We start from the raw sequence: 17,305 nt of genomic DNA, 5'->3' as shown, positions 1-17,305 counted from the left end.
AATGTCATTACGTAAACGTTCAGCCCACAAATTAAAATCACGTTATGTCCTAGTGAGATTAATTTACCGCAAAAGCTGTGATTTAATGAGATAAATATATAGTTTGCATGTAATTCAAATGTGAGCGCTTGTGAATGTGTGGAGACAGTGTTGTGCTGATTCCGGCTGCTCAGACCTTTTAAAGCTCCTCCAAGGCTCATACAGGGAAAACACTGTTATGAGCATTGCGCGCTCCGTTTATAGCAGATGACGGTAAACAGGGTGCTAATTCACGTTGTAGCACGAGGCACATACAGAGTACGTATTTAATTAAATAGCAGCCTTTTGCAGTATAATTATCATTTTCAGTCACGTAACGACTGGCATTTTCAGAGTGGGAAGCTATCATCATAACATCAGAGCTCCTTGGTCAAAACAACACAAACATTTCAAAATAAAAGCTCGTCAAAATAAAAGCTAAATTTATTGGGAAAAAGTATGACAGAAATATATCACTACTGTAAAATTATGTAATATTCACTATTATACTACTACTATTACTACTACTACTACTACTACTACTAATAATAATTTATTATTATTATTATTATTATTATTATTATATATCAGTATTAATTGTATTATACTTTAGCACTATGTAGCATCTGTGATGCTCTGTTATGCAGCACTTTATTTGACAAAATATAACTTCAGTGTTGTATTTTGGATTGTGCTGTGAGGTTCTGTATATAAGCACTTCATTTGATAAATAATAATACAATATTATGTTGAAAATTAATTGTTATATTTTCATTTGATTCAAGTTTTAATTAATTAATTTGTTTAAACACCATTTTGATGATACAATTTAAATAAACTGTTGATTATGGAGTTCAGAAAAAAAAGGTTAGTGGACTCTGTATCAGCGAGTACCAAAAATGAATTATCAGTACTCGTTCTCAAAAAAATGGTATCTGGACATCCCTAGATATATCCAATACTGATTGATCAAAAATAATCAATATTAATGAGAATGTTACATGTTATTTATCTTTGGTACACATCTTTTGTTTTGTGTCGAAGAAGAGGTACTTGAGCCTTACTGATGGTGCAGTGAGGGAACTTGTGGCAAAAAAGGATGGGAATCAATGCCATAAAGTATTTTAACCATTCTGAATTCATGTATCTCCATTTCCTTTAGTTGAAAAATGGTGTGAAAAGGAAAGCAGACACTACAATCCCTACTGCATCTTCCATCACTGAGTCGTCCCCTTGCATAACAGAACCAAAAGTCCTTAAGTTATTCTCCAGACGAGGCAGCAGCCGACCCATCAAACCCCCCTGTAAAGACCTTCCTGAGTTACCACCACAGCATCAGGTGGGCAGAAAGACCAAACTCTCAGAGAGACTTAAATACTGCAATGCCATCCTGAAAGAGATGTTTGCCAAAAAGCATACAGCATATGCCTGGCCCTTTTATAAACCTGTGGATGCGGAGGCACTGGGACTTCTTGATTATCATGAAATCATTCATCAGCCCATGGATCTGGGTACCATCAGAGTAAGTATTTTAAAAAAAATTTTAAATTATGAACGTAACTGGGTAATCTTTGTTCACTATTATATGACGTAATTTGCATGTTTTTTTATTCTTAACAGAAAAAAATTGAATCTCACGAGTACACAGATGCATTACAATTTGCTGCAGATATGCGGCTTATGTTCTCAAACTGCTACAAATACAATCCACCTACCCATGAGGTAGTGACCATGGCCAGGAAACTCCAGGTGTGTTAGTGGGTTGTTTAGAAGCCTTAAGTTGTCTCATTTTGTATTTTGCAATATGCCCTGCTTGTAAATGGAGGTTTTCTGACAGGGTTTATGTTGGTTTCTTTTACCCAGGATGTTTTTGAGTCACGCTTCTCGAAGATCCCTGATGAGCCAAGGAATTCAGCCTCAGTTCCCGGTCCTAACAGAACGAAGAAGGAGAAATTAGAGAGAGCAGACAGTCCATCCAGCTCTGAGAGCAGTGACAGCGAATCGTCTTCTCCATCAGACAACTCCTCAGACTCTGAGGAGGAGAATGAAGAAGAGAGGGCTCAGAGACTCGCCAGCCTGGAGGAACAGGTAAGATACCTCACCGCTGCAGATATTTGAATCACCTTATAGATACTCAAGTCTAGTGTTGCATGGTACACCGGCGCCATGGTACGCCATGACACTCAAGCTTCAAAATACTGGCGATACCACAGTGTTTTTCAAACTATACCACTATCGTCTGTTTATGAACAATAGCAAAACTGACAGATTGTAGTGGTTTCTGGCTTAACTCATTAGTGGCATTTGCAGCTCAGACTCTGCCCAAAAGATTTAAGAAATTTTACTCTTTATCTTCACTCACCGGTTTCAAATGCATTGCTTGTGGTGTGAGGCACTGATAAGAGAATAAAAGATGCCCAAAGACCTGCATCTGACACACATTTATATGGACAGACAATAAAAAAAAAATGGTGCACTTCCAATGCTGCATGAATGTGAATAAATTAAATTAATTTTGTATAATAATATTCAAATTTTAATTCAATCACTGATTCTTGAGATAATGGACAAAATATGTTTTAAAACTTTTTTATTTTTTAATACTAAATTAATTTGAAATAGATTTGTCGTCAAATGTTTTAGCTAACAAACCATGTAAGGGAATGGGTTTAAAAAAAACAAAAAACACATTTTGTCTGAAAATGTACATTTATTCATTTCATAATGTACATCTTACTATAATCTGTGTCAACTCCGTCAGACACACTAAATTTAATTTAATTTTATTTGATTTATTTATCACACATTATACATTTGCACATATACAGTAAAATAATTTTTTTAAAAAGCATGCTATTTTAATTTTATCCATCCAATGAGAGTGTAAAGTCTTTACTTATCTAATAATGGTATTCACTAAAGGAGTTAAGTGTACATTATACTTTTTTTTCTGTTTTCATTCTATTCTGGAAATTCACAACTTCATATTCTGGAGCTGACAAAATTGAATATGGTAACAATTTATAACAACTGCACAGTATAAAGTATTTGTAAAGCATTAGTTTGTAGTTAATCATTTATAAATTATTGATCCTTCATTATTAATACATTAATAAGCTACATATAAATATTATGTTATTTGTTTCTTATCAATTTAGCAAATTATTTATTGTTTAATAATTTCATTTATAGGCAGTTTGATAATGTTTATTTTTATCCTTATTAAACATCCTTAAACATCTGTTAATCATACCTAACTGATGTATTTTAGTTGATGCAAACCAGTGGTAAATATGTATTTATGAGAACATGAAGAAAGCATAAACTCGTAATTAATAAAGATATTAAATATGTAATGAATTGGATACACATTTCTGCTTAATGTTTTAGTTAAAGTATATGAATGTTTTTGGAACACTTACTATTAAATCAGTTAATGCTTAATAAAGGTCATAATAAAGCACTTACTAATGGCTAGCTAAGCATTTTTCGTGACCTAATCTAAAGTGAGAACTATATATTCCTAAGTAAACATTTATTAACATAGTTCAACAGTAAGTATGGCCAGTGTTAGTTTCGCCCTTTCGGGCCAGTATTGCATTGTTCTTGTAAATGTGTTGTACATGTGTCCTAGTCTTATTATTAAACCACAGCAGCCTGCGATTTCATTTAAGAAATATCCAGTTTTCACTGACTACCACACCTGGAGTCGCAAGTTCGAATCCAGGGCATGCTGAGTGACTCTAGTCAGGCTTCCTAAACAACCAATTGGCCCATTTGCTAGGTTGGGTAGAGTCACGTTAGGTTAACCTCCTTGTGGTCGCTATAATGTGGTTCTCGCTCTCGGTGGGGCACGTGGTGAGTTGTGCTTGGAAATAGCGGAGAATAGCTTGAAGCCTCTACACGCGCTAGGTCTCCGTGGTAACTCGCTCAACAAGCCAGGTGATAAGATGCGCGGATTGACTGTCTCGGACGCGGAGGCAACTGCGATTCGTCCTCCGCCATCCGGATTGAAGCGAGTCACTACGCCACCATGAGGAATTGGAGCGCATTGGGAATTGGGCATTCCAAATTGGGGAGAACCCCCCCCCCCCCCCAAAAAGAAATATCCAGTCTCTTGTGTTGCACGCTTCAAAGTGATGTGTGCAGGCGTTGACCCACTAAAAACATCACATTATGACTTCTGTGTATTAGAATACAGAAAGCGAAATGCTCATTTAATGCGAAGCGTGCAGCACATTCCAGATTATTTATTTAATGCAATTGCAGCCTCTTACGGTGTAACAATCAATTGACCACATAGCGAACTGCTTATCCAAAAGTGTGAAACTTCCATCAAACAGACACGGAAACTGACACAGTGACCCATCAAAATAAAAGTTTGGTTTAAACGGATGCGTGAATTTGAAGAAATTATGACAAAAAATATATTACTACTGCATAGAACAAATGTAATATTCATTTGAATAATAATAATAATTTAAATTTTTTGAAAATTTCACAAGCAAATGTGCTGTTGTACTGAATGTACTATAAGTTTTTAATTTATACAGTGATTCTCAGTTGTGCTCATTTTATTTGACAAAAAAATGATTTTATTTGAGCTCTTTATGAATTCATTTGATTTTAGTAATATTTTTGATTTAAATAAATATATTTTAAACCTGGAATTCAGAAAAAAATGTAATGGAAAAAAGAATTTGGGGAAACAACGCAGAATTAGGAAAGAAAATATTGTCAATGTCGCCTGTACACTTCAGCAGCATAGTAAGGAAATTTTCACTGAAGTTTAATAGGCACTGAATTGGCAAAATATAATTTAAAGTCAATAATATAACATTACATGCTCTTTCCTATTTCTGTTGTTTTTTTTTTTTTTTTTTTTTTTTTTTTTGGCCATTTCATCACTGTCATGTTACCGTGGTGATGTGCTGGCTGTTTCCTGAGCGTGCGCACAGACTGTGGGATTTTTGGACTTTCCTTCTGGAATCAGATTAAATTGAATGAAATATTTATAGTAGGTCCACTGGTGAAATTAAACAGTAATTTTAATCGGCAATAATGAGAACAAGTCTGCTCATAAAGCTTATTAGGATGGAAAATGCTAAAGTGGCATTTGAGCAATTAGAGGATCTCTTTTAATAAACTGTGGATTTTCTTCTCTCACTGTTATTCCTGTACTTTTGTGTTTTTTTTTTTTGTGTGTTTTTTTGTAAGCTTTAGTGCCTGTTTTGAGCCTTTGTGATTGAGATGCTGTGGAGATGGTTATATCACGGCCAAGTTTTCAGAGTAATGGATCATTAATAAATGTTTAATTATGCATATACAGGTCTCCCTTTTGGTCACACTAAATGCTTAGTTAGCAATTAGTCAATGCTTTATGACCTATATATTAAGTAATAATTGCTTTAATGGTGTTAATAAAACAGTAAAAATACATCAAATACGTTTAAATGTAAATGCAATTATATATATAATTTCTATATTTACTATGAATTCATGCCTTGTTCATGTTAAACATTATCAAACTGCCTATAAATGAACTTATTAAACAATAATAAATCATTTGCTACAGTGAATATAAAAAATATCAAACTATTTGTATGTAGCTTATTAATGTAGGAACAATAGTTTATAAATGATCAGTTTACTATAAACTAATGCTTTACAAATACTTTATACCGTGTAGTTATTATAAAGTGTTACCTTGAATATTTTTCCATCTTAACCTTGTGTTGTACACTGGATCCATTTTTTTTTTTTCCTCAGTTAAAGCTGCCTCTATATCCTTAACTCAAATGCCAAACTTTATACCACAATTCTAACAGAAATTATCACAATGGGAATGACTGAATTGATATGTTGAAGCAGTGACCACAGAGACTTAAACATTGTTTAAAATATTAAAAAATATATATATCTATACAGTATATATAATTTACCAGACCACGTGTCCTATTGTTGCAGGAAGTGTGAAAGGGGTACTCAGAGTTATAGCTGACCATGACATTGTCTGATTTATTCAGGATTATTACAAAAACTGACAGAATTGACGTAAAGTGAGGACACAGCTTTGGGCTTTTTTTTTTATTTTATTTTTTATGTAAAATATAATTTTAAGTTTACTTTATAAATAGTTTGATATCTTACATATCTCTGCCTTTCATTTGATATTTATTGTATTTATTTTTTTCATTTTTAAACACTTTGTTTGGCAGTTTAACATTGTGACCTCTTGCTGAGGACAAGTTAAGTTACAGTATAGAGACATTATTATGGTATTGTGACAACCCTACATGTCAACTTTTCAGTTTGTGTAGTCTTATGTAATTCCACTTCTCACATTTCTCACCAGCTGAAAGCAGTGCGAGAGCAGCTGCAGTTACTGACCCAAACACCTCTCCTAAAACCAAAGAAAAGAGAGAAGTCCAAGAAGAAGAGAAAGAAGGAGAGAGAGTCCAAGCGAAAAGGTGAAGAAATGAAGAAACCAGCAAAAATACAGAAGAGGTCCAACAGCAACAAGTCATCAGGGTAAGGAAATATGTTGTCTGCGTGTGCGCACAGATTTAAAATGCCTTGTTCCCATTTGAATTTGTATTTAAATTCAGACAAGCTTTATAGGAACAAGCTTTCAAGTCTTTCCTGCTTATTCCAAAAAGGCACTCTCAATGGATCACAGTTCTTAATGCATCATAAAAGAAAAGAAAAAATCATTGTAATTATCGTAATTTGGCCTAAACATTATATGAAGAAATCCCTGGCCATTCCAACCTAAACGTATCTAGTTTCAGTTTTATAATGCAAATTATTCTCAGAGAAATCAAAATCACACTACCTCTGTCCCCAGGCGGAACAAGAAGAGCAGAGAATATGATTCTGAAGAAGAGATTAATGCTTTGCCCATGTCTTATGAGGAGAAACGGAGACTGAGCCTGGACATTAACAAGCTTCCTGGAGACAAGCTTGGCAAAGTAGTGCAAATTATCAAGGCGAGAGAGCCTCTCCTCAAGGACACGGACCCTGAGGAGATTGAGATAGATTTTGAGATGCTCAAACCTTCAACGCTTCGAGCTCTTGAGTGCTACGTCATGACATGCCTTCGGAAGAAACCAAAAGAAAGAGACCGTGAGTAACACTACTAACATCTCTTAAATATGAGATGCATTTTATATCTTAGCACTTAATAAATAAAATAGTAAAAGCCTGTTCACACTAAAGCAGTTGATCTCAAATTGATTTGGTCTGTGTGCAATCGCATTTCGGGCACGGTTGAACGTTCTAGCCTTTCAAGGTATGCTTATTACCATAAGCCTGTACGGACCCGTGTGGCACACATGCAATGACTGCTTTGTGATACTCTTTAGTACTGTCAACTCTGTGGGCCGACTACGCTGATGATGAAATTGTCATGCGTAGTATGTGAGGTGTAGCAGCATGCAGCAAATCTAAATATACTTGGCCTTAAAAGAATATTCCATGTTCAATACAAGTTAAGCTCAATCTACAGCATTTGTATCATAATGTTGATTACCACAAAAAATAATTTTGACTCGTCCCCCCTCCTCTTAAAAAAAAAAAAGCAAAAACCGAGGTTACAGTGAAGCACAATGAAAGCGAATGTGGCCAATTTTTGGAGGGTTTGAGACAGAAATTTGAAGCTTGTAATTTTATAAAAGTGCACACGCACACACACATACACGTGTGTGTGTGTGTGTGTGTGTGTGTGTACAGTTGTGCTCAAAATTTTGCATACCCTTATGCATATATGTACGATTTTTAAAGAAAACATGAGTGAGCAGGCAAAACACATTTCTTCTATTTCTTATGGGATTCATATTCAACTGTAGGTTATAACAGAATGGCACAATCATAAAACAAAACATGGCAACAAAGAAAAAAATGACCCCTGTTCAAAAGTCTGCATACCATGAGTTCTTAATACTGTGTATTACCCCCTTTAGCATCAATGACAGCGTGCAGTCTTTTGTAATAGTTGTCTATGAGGCCCCAAAATCTTGGCAAAATGCATCCAGGTCATGCAAAGTCTTTGGTCGTCTTGCATGAACCGCACGTTTGAGATCTCCCCAGAGTGGCTTGATGATATTAAGGTCAGGAGACTGTGATGGCCACTCCAGAACCTTCACCTTTTTCTGCTGTAATCACTGGAGGGTCAACTTGGCCTTGTGCTTAGGGTCATTGTCGTGCTGGAAAGTCCAAGAGCGTCCCATGCACAGCTTTCGTGCAGAAGAATGCAAATTGTCTGCCAGTATTTTCTGATAACATGCTGCATTCATCTTGCCATCAATTTTCACAAGATTCCCCATGCCTTTAGAGCTCACACACCTCCAAAACATCAGTGAGCCACCACCATGCTTCACAGTGGGATGGTATTCTTTTCACTACAGGCCTTGTTGACCCCTCTCCAAACATAGCGCTTATGGTTGTGACCATAAAGCTCTATTTTGGTCTCGTCACTCCAAATTATGGTGTGCCAGAAGCTGTGAGGCATGTCAAGGTGTTGTCGGGCATATTGTAACCGGGCTTTTTTGTGGCATTGGCTTCTTTCTGGCAACTCGACCATGCAGCTCATTTTTGTTCAAGTATTGTTGTATTGTGCTCCTTGAAACAACCACACCGTCTTTTTCCAGAGCAGCCTGTATTTCTCCTGAGGTTACCTGTGGGTTTTTCTTTGTATCCTGAACAATTCTTCTGGCAGTTGTGGCCGAAATCTTTCTTGGTCTACCTGACCTTGGCTTAGTATCAAGAGATCCCAGAATTTTCCACTTCTTAATAAGTGATTGAACAGTACTGACTGGCATTTTCAAGGCTTTGGATATATTTTTATATCCTTTCCATCTTTATAAAGTTCCATTACCTTGTTACACAGGTCTTTTGACAGTTCTTTTCTGCTCCCCATGGCTGAGTGTCTAGTCTGCTCAGTGCATCCACGTGAGAGCTAACAAACGCATTGACCATTTATACACAGACACTAATTGCAATTTAAAAAGCCACAGGTGTGGGAAATTAACCTTTAATTGCCATTTAAACCTGTGTGTGTCACCTTGTGTGTCTGTAACAAGGCCAAACATTCAAGGGTATGTAAACTTTTGATCAGGGCCATTTGGGTGATATCAGTTACCATTATGATTTAAAAAGGAGCCAAACAACTATGTGATGATAAATGGCTTCATATGATCACTATCCTTAAATAAAAGACTTTAAATCCTTAAATTATTTTTTTTTATTGATCAGTCATATTTTCAAAATCTATGCCAGAATTTCACAATTTCTGCCAGGGTATGCAAACTTTTGAGCACAACTGTGTGTGTGTAATATTATTTATATATATATATATATATATATATATATATATATATATATATATATATATATATAGAATGCCACAACATTAAAACCACCTGCCTAATATTATGTAGGTCCCCCTCGTGCTGCCAAAACAGCTCCAACCCGCATCTTACCTGAATTGTACAGACCGGTTATCTGAGTTACCATAGATTTTGTCAGTTCAAAGCATTCTGGCCATTCTCTACACAATATTAGGCAGTTGGTTTTAATATTGTGGCTGTACTATTGTGGCACAACAGTCATTTTAGGGTTGTGTAGATTAGCAATGCCTGAAATACATTAAAAATTATTTTATTAAGGAACAGATTTCCACCATATTTCAAGGATTAATTACATTTCATGTAAAATAGGGGAAACCTGTTGCTTTAAAGTTGAGTAAATGTTTTTTTCCTTTCAGGTAAAAAGCCACAAAAGAAGTCTAAAAACAAGGAAACTGAGAAAGAGCTACAAAACATAACTGGGGAACCAATCTCCAATAAAAAGGCCAAGAGTAAGTTGTTTTTATTATTGTTGTTGTTATTATTATTAGTAGTAGTAGTAGTATTAACTAATGAATGTGTAATAACTATCAGTCATTTGAACTATGCAATCATACTTTTTTTTTTTTTTTTAAGTAAATAAAGTGGAATAGATACTTTGTACTTTTTTATCATTTAAATTATGTTAAAGTGATAGTTCACCCAAAAATGAAAATTCTCTTATCATTTACTCACCCTCATGCCATCCCAGATGTGACCTTTTTCTTCTAAAAAAAAAAACACAAATTAATATTTTTAGAAGAATATTTCAGCTCTGTTGGTCCTCACAATGCAAGTGAAGGGTGGCAAGAACTCGGAAGGTCCAAATATCACAAAGGCATCAAAAGTAATCCATTAGATTCCAGTGGTTTAATCAATGTCTTCTGAAGCGATCCAGCCGGTTTTGGGTGAGAATAAACAATATATAACTCCTTTTTCTCTGTACATCTTGCCATTGCAGTCTCTAGGCACGGTCATGATTTCAAGCTCTGTTACACTTCCAACAGGGTTCCCACGGTCATGGAAAAACTGGAAATATCAGGGAATTTTAAAATTGTGTTTGCCAGGCCTGGAAAAGTCATGGAAATTAATTAAAACTTAAAAGTCATGGAAAAATCATGGAATTTTATTGTTAATATATTTTTATTTATTATGCTCTGTCCTAAAATATGTGTTGCACCGGATTAAAAACACACGGTGAAGAGTTTAAAATATATTATGTTATTTAGAATACCTGACCAATTAGAGACAACGACGTGCCGCTAATCCCCGGCCATTTTAGGATTCACGTTTTCAGGCTAATTGTCATTAACCTGCTTATTTCAAAGTGTGTCTCTCTTCACATAAGCTACTTTAGCATGTAAAATTTTGATTTTACAGCTAAGTTTAGCAAGCCATGAAAGTGCACCTTTTACAATGCCTGGCTCAGCATGGCCAGGTATGAAAAATAGCTGGCAAAGGATCAGGATCCTACACGGGCAGCATGCGAATTATGTTGCAAGTCTTTTGATCTTTCTAAAATGGTGGAGGTGTCTATGAGCAGCCACATGAGGAGCAAAAAAACACCAACGTGCAGGAACTGCTCAAGCTACCATATCTTCAATTAATGATTATTTTAACATGGGTGAAGGTCTCTAACTCTGCAGTAAAGACGCAAAAGCCTATTTCAGATATAATTATGAAAAATTATGTGCTCACTGCCGAAGTATTTTGGGCACTGAAATTATGCGATTGCGGTGCCATTTTCAGAATGAAAGGCTACATGTTTGGGCATGGAAATTAGCTTTCAAGTCATGGAAAATTCATGGAAAAGTCATGGAAATTCATTGGTTGAAAAGAGTGGGAACCCTGTTTCTAGTACTTGAGGCATGCACAGAGCGCCAAGGAGACTGTGGTCAAGATTTATAGTGAAAAAGGAATTACATTTTGGTCTGTTCTCACTCAAAACTGGTTGGATCGCTTCAGAAGACATGGATTAAACCACGGAAGTCAAATGGATTCATGGAGGCCTTTATTTAATATTTGGACCCGAGTTCTGGCCACCATTCTCTTGCATTGTGAGGACTAACAAAGCTGAGATATTCTTTTAAAAAATTTTGTGTTCAGCAGAAGAAAGTAAGTCATACACATCTGGGATGGTATGAGGGCAAGTAATTGATGAGAGAATTTTCATTTTTTGGGTGAACTACTCCTTTAAGCTTCCCTGTGGAAAACTTTGTGTTCATGTGGTATTTGATTAAACTTTGGTTATTATAAAGAAAGGTCAAAATGCAAATGGTCTAATAGAATGTTCAAGAAGTTTAAGTGCAATGTCATTAGATTTAGAAGTAGGGCTGGGCAATACATCGAATACCCATGATATAATCGCAATGATTTTGCTGACGATATCAAATTCAACAATATCGTGAATATCGCGATGATTTTAATGAACCTTTTATTTGGCCATTAAGTTCCATGGAGTGCAACAGTAGACCAATTTCACGATCCTTCAGGGCTGTATAATTAATCAAAATAATATAAAATGGAGATATGATCATTAGAGCTGTGGAATATAATCGTTTTTACGATGCATCACGACGCTGATGTGAACAATTCTGCATCGAACAAAAGAATCGATTAAAAATTTTTTTTTAAATTAAATATCACATATGCCGTACTGTTTTTATTGTAAATAAAGTAGTCTTATTAAACATTAATAAAAAAAAGTTGCCTATGTCCTCTGGAAGCAAAGCACTTGCGTCTGATGTTCTTAGATAGGAGTCATGACGGAGGGAGAGCATCAGCCGGTGCTTAAAAATCACCGATCTTCTTGAAAGCAGATATTTGGGCACATTTTTTTACGAACATAAGAAGAAAATAAGCTCGATAAAAAATATGCTGTGTGCAAGACATGTTGAGCCAAGATTAAATATTTCGGCAACACAAAAAAATTTGAGGAATCACATCTCCCGTTTTCACCCAGAGCTAAAGTTAGCAGCAAACCTGCTATAACTGTCAAACAAACATTGCCCTTCCCATTTCATAATAAAAGCTCCTGGTGAAGTTGAAATAAACACGACTGCACTTGCAGTGTCAAAATAAAAATCCCAGTTTAGGGTGAAGTAAATAGAACAGAAATATATAAATGTATCTTTAACAAATCGTATCCTGAAAATAATAATAATTCAGTATTATATTATAATAATAAACTTTACTGGGTTCCACAGTAATAATTTGGTACGATGCAATATTCATCTGGTTTCCAAAAAATAAATGTAGTTTTTTATTAAGCTTCCATATGATTGTTTGTTAAATATAAGCGTAAATGTGCAAATCAATGAAAATGATTACGTTTTACTCTCCCTTGTGTTAATTTAGTGGAAAAACTGTGGGAAACATGCCTTCATAATTTTTAAATAAATTTTTATTTAATACCTTTGAAATATTAATTCTACTTGGCTACAATGGCTGTTTAGACAAAGACTTTTATGCTATTTCACATAATTATCAAGGTATATATCGAATATCGTCAATTTGCTGAAAAATATTGATTTACAATTTCTGAAGCCATATCGCCCAGCCCTATTTATGTCATTGTTTTCAGTGCAGATGCAGAATAATCCTACATGTTTCTTTCTCCCTTTTTTCTCTGTGGTGCAGTTGAATCAGAGGGCGAGTTTAAAGACATGACTCGTGTGTCTCACCAGAGCGACAGCAGCAGCTCGTCTAGCTCTGACAGCAGTAGTAGTGACTCTAGCTCCTCTGATAGCTGTGACTCTGATTCAGGTTAGCTGCTCCACACCTACCTACCACCCCTTTTACTCACTCACTGTCTCTCAGGCCAGCCTGAGTCCCCCCTCTCTGGCCACAGGTGCAGAAAACAAACCAAAAATGATAAACTACTCGGACACGTCACCCCACGTTCCCAACAGTAGATTCTTTCACTTATTTCACCCGAACACCAACTGGACAACCAAATACTTGAAACATTACATCGATATGTTTTAATAACATTTTTGAACATTTGAAAAATCCGTGTAAGTTGTATTCTTTTGTTTTTCACTGCTTGTCCCTACACTTTTTTTTTTAAATTTTTTATTGTGCTCTTTTGGCTCCAAATAAGTAAAACAATTCTCGTCACTCGTAGAGTTCTCTCTCTGTCTCTTTCTCTCTTGCACTTTTTCCATTTTTTTGTTGGGTGCTGTTATTTATTTATTTTCTGATGTTTGAAATTTTGTTCTGTTTCATCACAATCACTTATTTATGTTATGCTATAGTTTAAGTTTGAGACCAGCTGGCTCTTGCTGTGGGTTTCATCTGATGTTCTCTGATATACCCTAAGACAGATGTTATAAGTATTCACTCAGTGGTTAAGGCTAACACAAAAGATACAGATTTCAAATTTACTTCTTCATTTATTTGCCATGATGTATGTAACTGAGAGCCTCTCTTCACTGGGAAAGAGCAGTGCTTGTGCTATGTACTTGTATACCTGCTAAGAGTCACGGTTGGTTTTTGTTTTAAACTGCTGCTCTTTATTACTGTGTGGTTTTTCCTGTTGCATTACTTTTGTAATTTAACCGTACTTTGTGAAAATAGGTTATGCAGAAATGTATATGTAACAAAATAATCTACAATAGATTGTAAAGGCATACATCGTTATGTTGTATGTAAGATATTTAATGAATTGTAAATTATAGTTGACATAGTAACATGCTATGTGGTAGGACCAAACTGTCATTAAGAAGCAACCATCTGTCTTTGTGACATGCATCCATTGCATTATTTGTAAATGTGTGCAATGTTATTCACCCAAGTATAAAGCTTACCCATTAACCTTGGTTTTTGACACCCAGAATTTTAAATAAAACATTTTCATAGACCACTGTTGTACTTTTAAGGTTAGTCTTGTTTTTTTCTTTGCTGTCATCTCACATTGTTCACACCATCACAAAAATGCTTAGCAAATTATGTACATTTTTACTGCTTTAATGAAACTGATGTTACAGTCAGTAAATTATTGTTTTTAAGAAAGAAGAGAGAGATATTTTTGTTATAAGAAAGCAGTTTGGGAACTATAATTCAGGTGGCACTTACAACACATTATATTGTACACTAACTTCTTTTCTAAGTGGAAATCAGTTAAGCTTAATTAAATAAGCAGGAATACCCATGGGATAAGGTTTGCCTTTCCCACAGACGTGACTGAAGTGAAATGACCACAGTGTACATTGTACGTGTCTTGCAGAAAAGAAAACTAAGAGGAAGCAAAGCAAAGCCCCTCGTCATGCCAACAAAGTTAAAAGCAAGGTAAAATCACACAACCCTATAATAGTAAAGACCCACATTAAGTGGTCTAGGCCCACTCATTCATCTTTGGTGATGGCACATGGAGCATTTCACTTCATGGTGTGCCAGATTTTCCCCAAGTGAAATATTGCCCCCTCCCCAAACAGGCATTGCAGCAGACAGCTGCTGCTGGGGTAAAGGACCATTTACTTGATGTGACGTGCCAGTCTCATCCAGTCTCGGAGACAGACTCCAAAGACCGGTTTGTGTCACAAGCAAAGCAGCCTGCCGAGGACGCCACCACCGCAATCTCAGGTCTGGCTCAGTGCCATTGTTCATACTACTATTCACGTTAATGTGTTTTCTTTGGCACTGTGGCCAAATCATGCTGTTAAAAAGAACACTGCAGTGACCTTTATAACAAAACGAAAGGGAAACATGGTTCCTTCACTTTTCAGTTGGCTTTTAATGCCTTGTATAACAACCGTATTAATGAGTTTGGACACCAGATGGATCTTGATGGCTTTGATTTATCAGTTTAACACTTTTCTGTCCATCCTCTCACCCTCATTCCATGACAGCCTTACACAGCCAGCTACCTCCTCAGCTGTCCAGACCTAGTGGCAAAGCTGCCCCTCTACCTCTTAAAACCTGGACTGCACCGTTACCGCTCAATCTACCTCTAGACCAGCCCCCCTGCCCTTTACTCAACACTTCCTCATCCCCCTGTAAGGATCGCTCAACATTTCCACCCAAATGCTCCCCTGGTTCAATCACCCCACACCCACCAGTCTCACCCCCTGCAGACCAAACATTCTCCCATAGTCCCTCGCACAATCCTGCACATGCCCCCCATATCCCTGACCTACAGGATTCTCAGATTGGCTCCCCCTCACCTGCTGTTGCAGAGGAGCCTCCACATAAGTCTGAGCAGGAAGGTAAGAGATTGTTTTTTATGAAGTTGCCCGCCGATCTCCGCCACTTGCTTGTGTCCCCTGCCAGCCTTATGGCAGTCTGCTCTAATAGTTTACATGCCACAACCCCTCAACCTTTCCCTTCCTTAGTAGGTTATCATCGCATATTTGTCTTGACTGGTAATTTGTCGACAAGTCTATTCAGTGAATTAACAATCAGTTGAATAGATTTTTTGTTCCCCCAGCTGCATGTCATTGTGATCACTGCCTAACATCACTGCATGAGAGTTATAACAACTTCGGTTGTGGTTCAAGGTAAAAACCCATCTCTGTGTTTCTCCCCCTCAATCTCTCAGATATTCCTCCTCTTCTGTCACCACTGACCTCACCTCCTACAGTCATGCCTGTCACAGGATTACTGCCTACCTCCAACTCTCAATTTGAGGTAATTATCTTCTGCTTAACTTGTTTTGTCATGGAGATACCAGTTTGTACCATATACAGTGCATCTGGAAACTATTCACAGCGCTTCACTTTTTCCACATTTTGTTATGTTACAGCCTTATTCCAAAATGGATTAAATTCATTATTTTCCTCAAAATTCTACAAACAATACCCCATAATGACAATGTAAAAGAAGTTTGTTTGAAATCTTTGCAAATTTATTAAAAATAAAAAACGAAAAAAAATCACATGTACATAAGTATTCACAGCCTTTGCCACGACACTCAAAATTGAGCTCAGGTGCATGCTGTTTCCACTGATCATCCTTGAGATGTTTCTACAACTTGATTGGAGTCCACCTGTGGTAAATTCAGTTGATTGGACATGATTTAGAAAGGCACACACCTGTCTATATAAGTTCCCACAGTTAACAGTGCATGTCAGAGCACAAACCAAGCCATGAAGTCCAAGGAATTGTCTGTAGACCTCCGAGACAGGATTGTATCGAGGCACAGATCTGGGGAAGGGTACAGAAACATTTCCGCAGCATTGAAGGTCCCAATGGGTACAGTGGCCTCCATCCGTAAATGGAAGAAGTTTGGAACCACCAGGACTCTTCCTAGAGCTGGCCGCCTGGCCAAACTGAGCGATCGGGGGAGAAGGGCCTTAGTCAGGGAGGTGACCAAGAACCCGATGGTCACTCTGACAGAGCTCCAGCATTTCTCTGTGGAGAGAGGAGAACCTTCCAGAAGAACAACCATCTGTGCTGCACTCCACCAATCAGGCCTGTATGGTAGAGTGGCCAGACGGAAGCCACTCCTCAGTAAAAGGCACATGACAGCCCACCTGGAGTTTGTCAAAAGGCACCTGAAGGACTCTCAGACCATGAGAAACAAAGATTGAACTCTTTGGCCTGAATGGAAGCGTAATGTCTGGAGGAAACCAGGCACCGCTCATCACCTTGGCAATACCATCCCTACAGTGAAGCATGGTGGTGGAGCATCATGCTGTGGGGATATTTTTCAGCGGCGGGAACTGGGAGACTAGTCAGGATTGAGGGAAAGATGAATGCAGCAATGTACAGAGACATCCTTGATGAAAACCTGCTCCAGAGCGCTCTGGAACTCAGACTGAGGAGAAGGTTCATCTTCCAACAGGACAACGACCCTAAGCACACAGCCAAGATAACAAAGGAGTGGCTCCGGGACAACTCTGTGAATGTCCTTGAGTGGGCCAGCCAGAGCCCAGACTTTAACCCGATTGTACATCTCTGGAGAG

The 17,305-nt window shown here is 37.0% G+C and overlaps 1 protein-coding gene across 3 annotated transcripts in view; it reads left to right on the top strand.

The window, feature by feature from the left end:
- Positions 1 to 17,305, top strand: part of LOC127449627 (bromodomain testis-specific protein-like) — a 47,236-nt gene that overhangs the window by 11,733 nt on the left and 18,198 nt on the right. For all 3 annotated transcript variants that reach the window (XM_051713150.1, XM_051713149.1, XM_051713148.1), the window contains 11 exons: positions 1,181 to 1,540; positions 1,639 to 1,767; positions 1,882 to 2,106; positions 6,374 to 6,549; positions 6,866 to 7,143; positions 9,782 to 9,874; positions 13,041 to 13,166; positions 14,629 to 14,690; positions 14,837 to 14,984; positions 15,251 to 15,607; positions 15,940 to 16,028. In XM_051713150.1, the coding sequence (XP_051569110.1) occupies positions 1,181 to 1,540; positions 1,639 to 1,767; positions 1,882 to 2,106; positions 6,374 to 6,549; positions 6,866 to 7,143; positions 9,782 to 9,874; positions 13,041 to 13,166; positions 14,629 to 14,690; positions 14,837 to 14,984; positions 15,251 to 15,607; positions 15,940 to 16,028 (2,043 nt within the window). The remainder of the gene's footprint in view (positions 1 to 1,180; positions 1,541 to 1,638; positions 1,768 to 1,881; positions 2,107 to 6,373; positions 6,550 to 6,865; positions 7,144 to 9,781; positions 9,875 to 13,040; positions 13,167 to 14,628; positions 14,691 to 14,836; positions 14,985 to 15,250; positions 15,608 to 15,939; positions 16,029 to 17,305) is intronic.

The sequence above is a fragment of the Myxocyprinus asiaticus genome, chromosome 12 (assembly GCF_019703515.2).
Source record: "Myxocyprinus asiaticus isolate MX2 ecotype Aquarium Trade chromosome 12, UBuf_Myxa_2, whole genome shotgun sequence".
NCBI classification, from domain to species: domain Eukaryota; kingdom Metazoa; phylum Chordata; class Actinopteri; order Cypriniformes; family Catostomidae; genus Myxocyprinus; species Myxocyprinus asiaticus.
The sequence above is the reverse complement of the archived record's forward strand: the minus strand, read 5'-3'. Positions and strand labels throughout refer to the sequence as shown.